Raw genomic sequence first — 16,976 nt, 5'->3', positions numbered from 1 at the left:
TTGTTAAATTTCTCTAAATTCTTTATAATTTCTAGAATTAATTGGAATACGGGCAGTGTATTTTATTAGAAATCTGATCAAGAAAAGGTTAAAGAGTATACAAAAAGGCAAGAAATTTCAGACAAACATACGAGGAGAATCAAACTTCTCGGGTAAGTCTTGAAGAAGGCGGTCTTTGGCAATATCAGCGACTGCACCAAAAATAACCACTGGACGTACATAACCCACTGCAAAATAGAAAGAGAAATTTTCTGGTGAGTATTTATTTAAACTGGCATAGAGAAATTAATGTTTGTGAGTTGATAGTGTGAGAAACAGAAATGTAAATATACTTTCATTTTCTAAGCACACCGCAAAAAAAAAAAAAAAAAGAAAAGGAAAAAGCCATTACAAAATAGTAAATAAGATTTCATTTAAAATAAATGAAAAATAACTAAAGTGCAAAAAATAAAAGAATTTCACATAATTTTTTGTAAATTTAAATTAAAGTTTGAGATTCCAAGTGTAAAAGTTCAAGAGAGAAAAAAAATAATATAATTCAGTAAAATTCTGAATTGTTAAAATGTCTGAAAGAAAGAAAAAAAAAATGGAAATTTAAAATAAATAAAAGAAACAAAGAGCTAAAACAGAACGAGGAGAAATTTGACGATCAACAAAGGAAACAAATGAGATTCTTTAATTATTTTGTTTAATGAATTTATAATTAATATTATAAATTCGCTAAATACCAAACAAAAGAAATTATGAAATTCTGTGAAATATTGAGGTTGAGTGTCATGGGACAAAAAAGAGCGAAACTCCTATTGAAAAACATAACGAAAACATCATGGATTCATTTCTCAAGTGCAACGGTTTCACCTTTTGTTTGATAGGGAAAAGATATGAGCGTAATTGAGCGAGGACACTTGACAAGAGATATAAGGAGTTTCATGTGATGAGACAAGGGAACTTGACATGATAATAAAGGAATTTTAGGAAATAATAAAGGAGTTTTATGAGACATGGTGAACTGCAGGAGCCAAAGTGGGTGTTTTATGGATCAAAGAGGGATCCTTTGTTTAGTTCCTAGAACTGAGAGAAATAGTTCTTTTATTTTTTATTCATTTCAGTCATTAGACTGTGGTCGTGCTGCACCTTTAAAAATTTTAGTTGAATATATTGACCCCAGTGCTTTATCTTTCAAGCCTGGTACTTAGGGGACATAAACACACCAACACCAATAATCAAGTGGTGGTGGTGGAACAAATGCAGACACAAAGACACACACAATGGGCTTCTCTCAGTTTCTTTCTACCAAATCTACTCACAATGCTTTGGTTGGCTTGAGGCCATGGAAGAAGACACTTGCCCTAGGTGCGGCACAGTGAGAATGAACCTGGAACCATGAGGTTGGGAAGCAAGCTTCTTATTTCTTTATTGCCCACAAGAGGCTAAACATAGAGGGTACACAAAAGGACAGACAAAGGGATTAAGTTGATTACATCGAACCCAGTGCGTAACTGGTACTTAATTTATCGACCCTGAAAGGATGAAAGGCAAAGTCGACCTCGGCGAAATTTGAACTCAGAACGTAACGGCAGACAAAATACCACTAAGCAATTTTCCCAGCATGCTAACATTTCTGCCAGCTCGCCACCTTACCACACAGCTTTACCTGAGTCAAATTTTCTTCTTATCACACACTACTACTGTCACTTCTTATGTGCCAATAGTCAGTTAATGACGGCTCAAGACTGACCTGCTGGCTGCAGATTATTATAGTGTATTTAAATATGTTGAATCATGGTAGAGGGGCAGTGAAGAGTAATAATGAAAGAAAAGGAGTGATAGTTAAAAAAAAAAACAAGTTTGAGAACCACTATATCATCACTCAACCTACTTGAAGTGGCAGCCAAGTCTACCTCAAATCACATCAAAATGAAGCAGCTTTAATTTGGTTGCATAACTTGTCAGAATAACAGCCAAATCTCCCCAAATATAAAGCTTCTTGATCACACAGCTACTAAAAATAAGTCAAATCTCCCTCAAACCCTATACCCATTGTCTTAACCCTTTAATTGCATAATTAAATATCATGTTTATTTCAATAATGATGTTAAATATCTGCCAAAAAATAGAATTGATATTTTACTGCAAGTCAATATACTTGGCATATCTCAATAAAAACTAGTTTCAAACATGACATTCCTCAACAAATGATAGATTGGTATGTAAAACTATTTTCTGCAGCAGAAGGGTTAAACAGGAAAGACCAGAATACAATGCATAATACAGTTCTAGATACTCCTAAAACATGAAGATCAAAGCTGGACTACCTTTGGACATAAATCTCCTCTATTGCGTTCAAAGACTGGTTTGGGTTAGAGACACTTTGGAGATAATATAGTTCTATATACACTAAATCAAAGGTAAAAAAAAAAAAAAAAGCAAAAAAAGAAGAGAAAATCTAATGATGATTGCAGCTGTAACACATTAGATCATACGTTGTTAGATCAATCTTAACGCTGACCTGGGGCTAAACAGCAGCAGCAGCAGCAGCGGCAACAACAAAAACAAAATCGATATTAAACACGCAATCATTGTCCTACCAATCTCTCTTCACGCTGACTAAATAGTATCCATTATTATCGCCTGATTTGTGCTTCTCGTAAAAACATACACCCCACTCCACTCCCTGTCCCTTGAGACATTTTCTACAGAAATCTCATATTTTCCTTTAATAAGATCATAAAAATGAGTAACAGAACCGATTACTTTCACTTTCGTACGACAAGCTTCCTAATTGTATAACCAAAAAATAAAAGAAAGAAAAAAAGATATTAAGATGCTATCTAATTTGTACAAGTTATGATAAAGGTATTTAAGATCTAGAAATCAAATAAGCCACTAATCTAATAACAGAAAATAATGAATAGCAATCGCATTTTCTTTTTTTTAAATCATATTGAGATAAAATAGTAAAAAAAAAACCTTTTTTTTAAAATCTAATAAATATAAATTTTTCCATAATTCAATTTATTGTCATATTTTGACAAAGCTGGAAAAGGTTGTGTGGATAGCCATAGTAAGTTTTCCAAGGCTGGTGAGATTGATGTAAGTTAACGGTCCTGCTGAACAGGTGCAAGATGACAGCTGCAGAGAAAGAGAGAGAATTCCAGAGGATTGATATTCTGGGGAATAACAACAGAGAGCACAGAGCTAAGTGCAGAACTTCAAGATGGATAAAGTATGGTGGCATACAGGTGATACTAGGGATTGAAATGGATTGACTGAGAATGTTTGAGGAGAGACGGTTGAAAATAACAGATAAATTTAAATAAAAGATGTTAGGAAATATGAAAACTCAAACTGACCATCAGTCAAAATCACACGTTCATAAGCAGGAAACTTGGTGCTGTGATTAACTGCAAGTAGAAATAGTTCAAGTAAAAAACAAAAAAAAAGGTTTTCAAAAAGATCTCATGTTTGAATATGTTTTTTTTTTCCCAGGGATATAAAAGGTAAATATGAAAAATATGAAATGAATATAAAATAACAAAAACAAAACAAATAGATATATTAGATCCTATTTTATATGAGTTGCATGTATGTATGTATGTATGCATGTATGTATAATAATAATAATAATAATAATAATAATAATAATGCGCCTTGGGCATACCCAAGCACATACCCAAGGCGCACAGAGCTGCGCTCAGTAGTGAAGTGAAAGCACGTTATAAAAATAAAACTACTGAACAATAATAATAATAAATGAATAAATAAAGGAACTGAAAATTATTCAAGAATGATCCCTGGTTTACCATCCATGCAGGAAGTGCAAAAGATTGTCTTAACTGGTACCTCTCACATACTGAGAAGAGCATTGTTGCTGTGAATTTTCTTTCCCTTCCCCCCCTTTATTTTCTTTGTTTACTTCTTTTTATTATTTTTTTTCTTCTCTCTGTCTTTCTTCTTTTTCTCTATCACATGACTGTAATTGAACAATCTGGTGTGGCTCGCCAGCCAGGCCAATTAAAGAACTTTACAAAGTGAAAGTCATCCACAACACCAAAAGCAAGTGACCTCTCCAAGCTGTTGCTCTCCGACCTACAAGCACATGCTTGGAGTAATTCCACCTACTCTGACCATTTTCACCACAGACTTTTGACAAATTTATTGGAAGAAAGTTGCATCATTTCCAGCTTCACCTTCCTTTTGAAGTGGAACTTTAAAAAAGTTGGTGAGGACATGATTGAAAATACTGATGGTTTAAAATTTTAGCGGAGGGGGTTAAGTCGATTACTTATTTTATTGATCCTAAAAGGTTGACTGACAAAGACGACCTTGGTGGAATTTGAACTCCGAATGTAAAGAACTGGAAGAAATGCAGCTAGCATTTTGTCTGTCATGCTAACAATTCTGCCAGCTTATGACCTTGTGGTTGAAAATAAAAATAAAAATAATTGCTTCTGATTTAAGCACAAAGCCAGCAATTGTGGACCCTAGAACTTAACTGATACTTTTTATTGACCCTGGAGAGATGAAAAATAAGGTAGACCCTGGTTGGATTTGAACTCAGAATGCAAAGAATTGGAAGAAATATCACAAGGCATTTTTCCAATGTTCTAGTGACTCGGTTAATCCACTGCAATGATGATGACGATGACAATGATGATGATGTTAATAATAACACACTACAGCTGCCCTTCCCTTCAGACTAGTTTTGAAATCACAATGGATGGTTCCATTTGCTTATCAATATAGATCTTTATGAATGGAGAGTACTGACTACTGAGATATGATAAAGTGGTTGTTAATAATAGTAATTTCAATAATTAGAAAGAATATGAAGAGTTTATTATCTGCAGAAAAGATTTGATTTTGGGAAATCAAAACAAAAATATATAAAAAAAAACTAAACAAAATGAAATAATGTTTTCAGGTTTGCATATATAATTAATTTTTACATATATAATTAATTCTTGCATATATAATTAATTTTTAGTAAAAGAATGCAGTTTCAGAAGCCTTTGAAAATAATACATACAAAATAAGTGTCAAAACAAAAATAAACCTTTACAAAAGAATGAGAGATGCTTCAAGAAAATTACTATACGTTCGTCAGAGTTAATGGTGCCTGTTTAATCAAGTTGGCAATTATCCAAGTGAATGTTAAATTATCAGCTTGGTTTTCCATAAAATAGACAATCTTGCTCACATTGGTAATATCATATTGGGTGATATATTGTGTAGGATAAGATTATTATCCCAAACACTTCAATAGCAATTTGATAAAACCATGCAACACATACAGAGAAGAGAAACTACATGTAACACTCACACATGCATGTACAAACCTCATGCAAATTATACAATGGAAGATATTTGCTTTGAACGCATTATTTACAGCAATTATAAAGGGGGAAGAAACAGTTGATTGTTAAGTGTCTTTGCCAGGGACACAAAACTAGTTCATATGGACCCCCTCCTCCCAACCTCTCACTCTCTTAAAACTTTATAATGCCTAAATTATCAATATGCAGAAAAAAAAGAAATTATTTATTGGTGTATTTTTTTGTAGCTAATTTAAAGGCAAGGAGCATGTTTGATGTGAATTATATTTCTTATACACACACACACACACACACACATGCATGATTTATTTGATTTTAAACAACCTAAGTGACTCAAGACCCTTCAGTTGCTTATGAGACTTCAGAACTAATAAATAATATTTATATATGTATATATATATGTGCATGTGTATATATGTATGTATGTATATATTCATTCTGCTTTATGTATTAAATTCTCTTTTGTTTGTAAAATCTATCTATCTATATACACACACACACACACACATACACACACACATATATATATATATACATACATACATATATATATATATATATATATATATATATATATATATATATATATATATGCATACACACACACTTATATGAATATATATATATATATATATGCACACATGTATACATACAGTATGTGTATGCATACATACACACATATACAAATATACATACATACATACACATCACACATTAAGAATACTTAGAGCTTAACCAAGCTTTTAATTTTGTCATTTTCTTCTTGTGAGACTCTATTATTTGAAGTGTCAGGAATTATTAATAATAAGCATTATATAGTTAAGATATATATATTTACTATTACATCTGCCAGTTGACATGACATTAATTGCTGAACAGATGCACTCAGACGAATACCTTTCATAATCACATCAAGTTGGAATGTGCTTCTTTGTACCAAATTTCCAATCATAAACCAGTATTCTTGTAGTGACCATCCTGCATCTGTTTTCCATCTGTCTTTCCCATTTCTTGTACTTTCTTGATTTGCATGTTACTGGTGCCAGTGATGCACAAAAAAGCACCCAATACACACTATTTAGTGGTTGGCATCAAGAAGGGCACCCAGTAGTAGAAACCATGCCAAAGCTGACATGGAGCATGATGCAGTCCTGTGGCTCACAACATCTGATCAAACCATCCAACCCGTGCCAGCTTGGAAAAAGGGATGTAAAATGATAATGATGATGATGATGATGATGATGACCATTATATAAAGGGCTCTTTGAAGGAGATTTGGTAGCTAATCTTAGCAATGAAGACACCTCAACATGGTCATCTTAGCACAGTGACCATGTAGAAGGTTCTTTGTTAGTTTACTTAGTACATGTCTAAATTGCTACACTACACTCTACATGATTAATCTCTGTATGTAATGTATGGCAATAAGCAAGGCAGAGACATTGTATATCTGGAATAATATGTCAGTCAGTTACATCTAAGTCATTTGGTCCATTATTCACATGCCACAGGTCTGCTCCATCAGAGCTGATCTGGAGGTTACAAAACAGTAGTTATAGTAATTTAAGTATCCAATCATGCCTGGTAAGAATCAATAAAATGTAGCAGACTTCGAGAAAGATAAATATAATCTAAGAATTGTATTTTAATTTTTTTAAATGGCCCCAAAACAATCAAACAAATTTACATAAAAGAAAAAAAAATTAGTAACTGAAGAAATATTTCAAACAAAATGATTTTATAAGACAACAAAAAGCTTTTAACACTTTAGCATTTAAACCATCCATATCTGGATCAAATAGTCTACCTGTTTTATGTACAAACTGACCAGATCTGGCCTTTTACACCTACCCTACAATGTCATTCTAAAAATAAACAATCACATCATCAAAATTTTGAAGCTATGAGATAATACCTGATTAATTAAAAACAATGTGAATTAAACTAAGCATTACATTTGACAGAGTAATTTGAATGCTAAAAGGTTAAATGTCTTTTTCCATTCATTAGAACTTATTTACTTATATCTAAATATTGCATATTTGAATGAGTCTATATGTGGCAGGGGGACATGAGCAGCAAGATTTTGAGCAAAGGGACTTTTCTTTCTGAAAAAGAGGGTAGAATGAATATATATCGTTTCTTCTCTCTGAAGAATTTACCTAAAGTACATTTGCTGACCAAAGACTACTGCTAGTTTCCTTGGACACTGGCTTCTTTTGATTTGCTGTATCTAAATCGATAGGTGCAGGTGTGTCTGTATATGTAACAAGTTTGCTTCCCAGGGATTTATGTTCAGTCCCACTGTGTGACACTTTCATCTTTTCAAGAATAAACAGTATGATTTATCTTTCTATCTTTTACTTGTTCCAGGTATTGGACCGTGGCCATGCTGGGGCCTTGAAAGGTTCAGTTGAACAAATTGATCCCAGTACTTTTCCTATAGGTCTCTTTTACCTGTCCACTAAGTTATGGGGATATAAACAAACCAATACTGGTTACCAAGCAGTAGTCGGGGATAAACACAAAAATACATACACACATGTATATATGATAGGCTTCTTTCAGTTTTCATTTACTAAATCCACTGACAAGGCTTTGGTTGGCCTGAGGCTATAGTAGGAGACACTTGCCCAAGGACTGAACCTGGAACATATGGTTGGGAAGCAAACTTCTCACCACACAGCCACACCTGTATCTATTCAAGGTAAGTCTAGTCTCTATTTCTAGTGACTCAAGCAACAGTGCAAAGGCCCCCGCTTTAATGTGGGTGCTGTCATTGACTAGAATCAGTTTTGTCCTGCTACAACAGGAGTACAAGGAAAGAAGCTCTAGCCATGACCTCCACATTGCTTCAATTTTTGTTTTGTTTTTCAGACATACTACATCAGCATCTATATCCAATCCATCCTTTTTTTTAAAAGACAGTATGGTGTGATTTAATAAAAATTTAACCACTGTGTCTAGCATGTAAAATAATCATGTGAAAACATTCTTCACTGCTTTATGATAATTGTCTAATGGTTACACCATAAGGTGTTAATGTCCCAGTAGCAATGTTCTACAATGTTTCTTGTCATCATTATTTGGAAAATTCTATAACCTATTTAGACATATACTGAACAAAAAAAAAAAAAATTAAAAAAAAACGTAATAAGAAATATTGTAGATAGAAATATTGAGAAGGAAAAATAAAAAAAACACCTTAACTCTGTTCTTTATTAAAATGAGGCAACACGGGAGTTTCTACGTGAAAACAATCACAATATAACAGCATGCTATTGATGAAAATAACTACAAATATTGCAAATAACAGAGAACAAGTGTTATGAGAAAATCTAACTTCAACAATGGAATATATAAACATTTGTTCTATTAGCTCTTTTGTTTCTCACCTATGTTTCAGTGATATAGTATTGGAAACACTGTAGAATATAAACACACATACACACAAGTGCATAGATGTGTGGCTGTGAATATATATATATACACACACACACCTATATATTGATATACCGATACATTAGTATATATATATTTAGGTAAATACTAATAAATATATATTGAGAGGGGTGGAGAGGTATATATTAGTGTGTGTATATATACACATATATATATGGGTGTATATTTATGTGTGTGTGTATATATATATATATATGGGTGTATATTTATGTGTGTGTTTATATACATATATACATCTATATATATAATTAAAAAGTTTTCTGGCTACAGACTTTCTTAGAATCCAGATAACTCAAAGAGCATGAAATAAAATACAAACTGAAAAGATTGTTGTTAAATACCACTGTGCACAAAGAAATTAATTTCAACGTATGAACTAAAATGAAGTCATGAGGAATACTGTGAAATCGTATAAGCAAATCTCTTTGCGTACAAAGAATAACTAACCATCTTAAAGTATGGCAAAAAAAAGAAAATCGTCTGACAGACTGAACACGAACAGCACAGAAGTGGGAATGTCAAGAGAGACTTTTATCAATAAAAAGAACCGTATAAAACTAGCTTTGTAAAACAGATAAAAAAAAACAACAATAAAAGAATTACAAATGTTGTAAAAGAAATCAGAAGCTTTCTAAGTACAACAAAGTGAAGAAACCAGTATGTAACTTTATATTTAAAAATTTTTCTTGTACTGATTTCAGTCATTGGATTGCAGCCATGTTGGGAGTTCCACCTTCATTGGCTTTTACGGATAATATCAACTCACATCCCAGTATTTTGTCTGGTATTTATTTTATCAAGTAAGGAAAAGTTAGCTGGGAAAAAGAGACGTTACCATAATGGACTGAAATATAACAAAATATTTTCATTGATTGTATGTATATAGGAGCACAGTAAAAAAAAAAAAAATATATATATATATATTTGTTCATAGAAAAACATGTAATCATTACCAATATAGCAAGAGATTTCACCGCAAAAAGTCTAAAGTAGACTCCTTAAGGATTTAAAACTTTGTGTATATATATATATATATATATATATATATATATATATACACATATATTCTACAGAAAATTATATTTTTTTATAGATAAACATCTTAACATTGTAAGAAACAGTAGATACGTCTTTAAAAGTCTAAATTTTTATGGCAGTCAAACAAGAGGTATAAAAGCTAGCAGGGCTGATGTGGGTGCAGAACAATAGTGCATGTGAGTATTATGTTATCTCTCTCTCCGAGAAGTGGGACAGTCCACTGAAATAAAGTGCTAAAACTGATACTGAAGCTTGATGTGGCTTTGTGGTCCACCAGAACCTGTCAGCCCATCCAACATGGAAAATGGATGTTAAATGATGATGATGATGACAATAATGATGATGAAGATGATGATGAGGAGGAGGAATAAATTTCATAGAAAACTTAATTTTCATTATTGAGTAAAAAATCCAAACTGTTTTCTTAGCAGGCAAGTAAATGGTTGCAGACTTGTTTAAGTTTTATTAAACCTCATGAGTAAAGCATAGTCTTTTCAAGAAAGAGTTACGGATTGTTTTCCTTCTAAGCATGAATAAATTTTCTGTGAAAAGAATTTCTCATTTCTTAAAATTATCATTTTTTTTTTTTTTCTTTGAGAGCTGCTAACAATTGTTTTATACATACACCATACTAAAATTAGAATTACATAATAGTAGCAGTGCTATAGTAAAAACTTTATCTATATAACATACTTAACATAAGTGTATGTCTGAAAAACCAGAAGCTGTAGGTCTTTGTTTGGGGAAAAAAAAATACCCTTTGTAGACATATTGTGTAGAAAAACACTAGCTAGGCAAAACAAAATCACTCCGGAAATGACCGCAAGAGCAACAAATACAAATTTCATTGTTGTTGTGGCTTCTGAATGTCACAAACTCATGTAACTTCCAAAACAAGATCGAATCAGTTAATCTGAAGTTTTTAGAAATATTATATAAACTATACACAGGTTTTCAATGACACTGCATAAGGAAAATAAAATTCAAACAATGCACTAGAAGCAGCTTTAGAGTAAAAACTTTATGAATATAACTTACTTAATGTATACGCATCGTTGGAAAGCCAGAAGCTGCAGTTTTCCGTCTGGGAAAAATCCCTTTTGTGTTAAAGAGCACAATATACTTCAGAACTAAGCAAAATGAAATTGCCCTTGAAGCAATTATATGGTACATCACCACCTACATTGAATTATATAAATTCAAACCAACAGTCCATTTGAGTTGTTCCTCTTAGCTCATGTTTCGCAACTATACAATTTACCACTGGCCAAAACTGTCAGTAAATGTGTTTCCATTTGCTTTGCGAAAATCTAACGTTCGCTGATTGAGTAGGTTTGAAAAGACCATTCTTGCTTTGCTGAAGAGGTCTAATAAGACTGAAACATACCCATAGCTGTTATCCTGTCAATTAACAAAGACTACATTTTCCCATTAAGTATAGATTTTCTCTGAAAGTAATTCTTATTTCTTGAAATTATCTCTCCTTTATTTTGTGAGTTGCTGACAACTACAGCTAGGTTTTTGTTTCTCCAACTAAGAGGTAAATTCCAATTCATTGACAAGTGTTTCATGTATGTCATTCAGTGCATCTCCACCTACCTGAATTAGGTTGGGTTTGAAGAGTACATCAGTCGTAAGTACAAGGACACACAAGTCTTAATTAGAAAAGAATGTGTGTATTAACTATAAGAGTGTGAGCATGTGTTTGTGTGTGTGTGTGTATGTTAACCAGAAGAGCACGTGTGTTAACTGTGTGTGTGTGTTTTAAGCAGAAGAATGTATGTATGTGTGTGTGTGTGTGTGTGTGTGTCTGTGTGTGTTAACTAAAAGAGCGGTTGAGTGTGTTAACTGGAAAAGTATGTGCATGTGTGTGTTAACTAAGAGAATGAATAAGTTTCATACATTACATATGTACAAAATTAGTTTTAACTAGAGACCACTTCAATAAAAATAAGAAACTGTATTAACAAAAAAAAGAAAAAGAAAAAGATAGGAATATTGATTTTTGAGATAATAAAATATTTCAAATTGATAGAAAGTAAAAAAAAAAAAAAATGCTTTCTCATGTGCAGACAGTAAGCTTTTTGCTCGGTTTTGATATAGACTAAGAATTATATTTAACAGAGACTTATCAAAGAGCAGATCAAAGAGGAAAAGCAGTAATTAATCCCTCTCGTTACAAACCCACCTAACAACATACTGTACTAAATTGTTCTTATTTAAAAGTAAATCTCAATAAAAATCTCATTGCAACACGAGTGATATGAATGGTAACATGAAATTCCAGATGGTCAATGCCAATGTAATATAACACATACATACACACACATACATACACACACACGTGTGTGTGTGTGTGTGTGTTCATTTATGAATTAGAAGCAGCACTAGTGTTGTAAACATTATCAACTGCACATATACACAATATATGTGTCTTGCTTGTTCACAGGCATGCTGTGGTTCAGCATGGTGGGGATGACTCCACAAAAATGCTGGCTGCTGAAACACTTGAAACTCATAGACAGGTGAGGCAATTCTCTCCAAGCCACAAAAATGGGGAAATACCAGTGTCCATCATTCCTGAATGGGATTAGGAGGTGAGTAGTCATGCTTGTCCAGCGTTTTGGGGAAGTCATCTCTACTGTGCTGAACCACAGATGGAAACTGAAAGAAGCACATTGCATATATATATATATATATATATATATATATATATATCTGTGTGTATGTGTGTGTCTTTCTGCCTGTGTTTATGTCCCCATAACTTAGCAGTTTGGGAAAATAGATCGATAGAATAAGAACCAGGCTTTAAAAATAATTACTCGAAATGATTTGTTTGACTGAATCCTTCAAGATGGTGATCTAGCATGGCCGCAGTCCAGTGACTGAAACAAGATAGCAGTGTAAAATGGTCATCACTGAATTTTGATTCAGTTGTAAAATGTAACTTGAAAAACAATCTTCAGAAAATAATATATACAAATAATAGAGAAATTTATCTAGAAAATAAGGAAAAACAGATAATTATAGGAGCTTTCAATCCAACGCTTTTAATAGCAACACACCTGAGACAGCCTCTGGTTCTATGAGACAAAAACCTCTCATTTTAATGTGTTTACATTCAAATTATAACATTCCATCTTAATTTTATTTAAGACTCCTTTTGTTGTATTCAAAATACCAACAAAATAGTGACAAAGCATTATTTTATTGAATTTCTTCAGATTATTGGTTATTTTTAGAATTAAATTGAAACATATGGAGAACTGTATTTCATTAAAAATATAGTTACAAAAGGGGGTTAAAATTTACATGCTACCAAGATCTGTCAGGTTAACAATACAAAATTTGCTGTTTTAAAATATAAACATCAACCCTTTAAGCAATCAGACTATTCTGTCAAATGTAATGCTTCTTTATTCACGTTGTTTTGAATTAATCATGCTGCATTACTTCATAGCTTCAAGATGTGATTGTTTATTTTAAGGATGACATTGTAGGGGAGGTGTGAGAAGTGGTATCTGGCTGGTTTGAACATAAAACACAGGTAGAATGTTTGGGCTGGATATGGCAGTTTAAATGCTAAACTGGTTAAAATAGTAATATTGAAATAGAAATAGTAAATATCGAAAAAAAAGCCAAACAGAAAATAACAAGAAAACATTTTTAAAAAATGTCATTGCTCATCTGAAATATCATACATATATAGCATTCTGTTTTTTTTTTCTTCTATTTTTGCTTGTTTTATTTTTCTTTGAATGAAAGCAACAAGAGCAACAACACTAAATAATGCAGATTCGCATAAAACATGAACATTAACTACACAATTAATTGGCACATACAACACACAAACGAACTGAAAGTCTCATGTTAGACACATTCAGGTGCAAAACAATTTCAAAAGAAACTAGACAGTTTAAATACAGTGTCAGACACTTACCAGCTTCATTGGCTACAAGTATAGAAATAATTGCAACAATAGAACATAACAAGATGAAGAAGATATAAACAAGTTTTAGGTCAAAGAGAAAATAAGCACTCGTTCTTTAGAACTTTCAAAACATTCAAATTATCACAAAATTACACTCTTTCTCAAAAAAAAGTTTAAAAAAAACAAAAAAACAACATAGGTTTACATTTTATCAGAGATTACATTGTACGCAGGTAAATGTGATAATGTATTTCATTTTTGTTTGATTAATGGTGTTACCAACTCACTGAAGTATTTTGTAAGTGGCTGAGTATTCCATGGGAACTTATCTATTCCACTTAAAATAATCTTCAGATAAAATCATAAAGCACCCACTACACTCTTGGAGTGGTTGGCGTTAGGAAGGGCATCCAGCTGTAGAAACTCTGCCAAATCAGATTGGAGCCTGGTATAGCCATCTGGTTCACCAGTCCTCAGTCAAATCGTCCAACCCATGCTAGCATGGAAAGCGGACGTTAAACGATGATGATGATGATGATGATACATATATAGTTTACTGTTCTAGTATAGGTTGGATCAACAAAAGAAAAAAAAGGTACTCCACCTAGTGAGAAATAAATATCACTTAATCTAGCAGTCGTAGACATCCGTTGGTCTTGAGAGGCCATGGATCTGCACCTGAAGAAATTGTAACATTTAATCTAGACAGTCTTGTGTGTGGATTTGGTAGATAGAAACTGAAAGAAGCCTTGACATTGTATGATAGTTATGAGTGTCAGCACCATGCAAGTGATGCCTTTTGTTTCCAATCCTCCATGAAAACATGTCTTGTCATAGGAAAATATTTCATTACTTGGAAATAGGTGAGGGTTGGCAACAGGAAGGGCATCCAGCCACAGAAAACCCTACCTCAACAAATTCTGCTCAACCCATGTGAGCATGGAAAAATGGACATTAAAAAAAATGATGAAATAAATTTCATTCAACATATTTTTATCAAGGCGCCTGATATCATATCTAAGTATTTACAAAATTAAAAATTCCTTACTTTTCTTGGTACAGCAGTGGTTTCACAGATTCGTATTCAAATACAATTCATTCCTGATGTTAAAATGGTTCCCTATTGCCATTGTTATCTCCTGTACTTATGTAAATATTCAATTAATATCAATAAATGACAAACATTGTTTTTTGCCTTATCACATAATTATTTCTAATTAACTTTATTTAAATGCTCATTACATCAAATATGCTATCACTTTTATTTGAATATAATGCAATCTCCAATAAAATATGAACCCCAATTTTCCTCGTTAAAAATCAATAATATATATATATTTTTTCTTTTGGATAATGTGACCCCAAAGAACAACTGTAATTACTTATATTATTAAAAAAACAAAAGTTCCTCCATAGTAAAATACACTTACAACTTGTAGGGGTCCCAATCTCCTTTCACAATCTAGTGAACTTAACCAACCAACATATCCATACCTTGGTGCCACTTATATACACCTTCCTGTAACTTGAGTGTACTCCCTGCCATATCTTCACCATCTCTCTCACCCTCCTACTGATGTAGCCATGTATCTGTCCCTCTACTAATACTCTAATCTTACATCTGGCACAAAGCCACTTTCCACACTACTATTCCCCAACTCAGTTGAGGGTTTTCACCTTGTAAATTATTTTGTGACCGCACTACTGCTGGTGCCACATAAAAAAAACACCCTGTACGATTTGAATTCTAAACACAAAAGGATGGAATCAAAAAAACCACACCAGCTGTACAAAATATTTTGCCTGACACTCTACTGATTCAACCACACATTTGTTAACAACAAATTTATTACCGACTAATAAATAAATGAAAATAATAATAATAATTTAAAACCAAACAGAATAAAAAAAAAAAAACAGACAGTACTTCAAAGTGAACTTACAGAATATAACATCATCCCAGTGGTTTTGACCGAGTGTTTTAGCACGACGAGCAGATTTTCTTCGAAATAAACTTGTGCTTTTCTGTTTACTCAAAGCCAGTTCTTTATCACTGAGACTTTGCTGCTGGTTAAGGGCCATTTTTTCTGCTCTGTAATAAACAAAAAAATATATATATATATATATATATATATTCATATTACCAAAACATAATGTAAGAGTTGTAAAAGTTATCAAAAATATATTTTATGTAGTGCAAACACTATCTGATATACAACTAAATATATATATATATATATATATACATAGATATGTGTGTGTGTGTATATATATATATATATATATATATATATATATATATATATATATATATATATATATATATATTTATATATATATATATATATATACACACACACACACAATGCACATATTGTGTTCTGTATCAAATAATGTTTACACTATGCAAAATATATTTTTAATATATTTTTCAGTTTTAACATTGAAGATGATACACACACACATTCACCATAATTATACTCTTATTGATCTCAGTTTGTTATTTAAAAATATAATATTTTAATGTTACCAAATAATAATCTCACTTATTCTTGTGTGTGTGTGTATACAAGTGCGTATGTGTTTATGTGTGGTCATTTATTCAAATCTGGTAGAGTAACTTCTGCTGATTAATGGTTATAAAAAAATTGAAAAATAATAACAGCACACACACACACACACATATATATATATATATACACACACACACACATACATACTCATGTTTTGAGTTTTATTTTCCTGTTTGCATCAACAAACCTATATATTTACAACAATCTGATGAAATGCACTCTGACCAATGGTGTATAACAACATCTGATAGTGGGGTTGATATAATGATACACACACACATGCACACGTGTGTGTGTGTTTATGTGTGTATATATATACATAAATATATGTATATATAAACGCATATAAACAAAAGTGCATTTTGTACCAAAAGCCAATAAGAAAGATTCTCTCATGTTATCTACCACAGTCAAGTTTGTTCTAACTGAGCATCCATATTCAACAGGGCATAAATACTACCTCTTGGTATTAATATGGCCTCTGTTGCCAATATATATATATATCTTATTAGAGGTATCTAAAACCGCATCATTTTAGGTTGTTTCACATGAAATGTCATATTTGAAAGGTAACAATAAAATGTTTCAGAAGTGTTAGAGAACTGATTTATTTAATCAAAATATGATCCATGTTCG

At 32.2% G+C, this 16,976-nt stretch overlaps 1 protein-coding gene across 1 annotated transcript in view; it reads right to left on the bottom strand.

Annotated features, from left to right (window-relative positions):
- Positions 1-16,976, bottom strand: part of LOC106883544 (tight junction protein ZO-1) — a 593,195-nt gene that overhangs the window by 57,931 nt on the left and 518,288 nt on the right. Inside the window, exons 17-19 of the mRNA XM_052975956.1 lie at positions 15,711-15,859; positions 3,354-3,404; positions 132-227 (exon numbers count right to left, since the gene is read on the bottom strand). Coding sequence (XP_052831916.1) covers positions 132-227; positions 3,354-3,404; positions 15,711-15,859 — 296 coding nt within the window. The remainder of the gene's footprint in view (positions 1-131; positions 228-3,353; positions 3,405-15,710; positions 15,860-16,976) is intronic.

This window comes from Octopus bimaculoides, chromosome 23, assembly GCF_001194135.2.
Source record: "Octopus bimaculoides isolate UCB-OBI-ISO-001 chromosome 23, ASM119413v2, whole genome shotgun sequence".
NCBI lineage: Eukaryota > Metazoa > Mollusca > Cephalopoda > Octopoda > Octopodidae > Octopus > Octopus bimaculoides.
The sequence above is the reverse complement of the archived record's forward strand: the minus strand, read 5'-3'. Positions and strand labels throughout refer to the sequence as shown.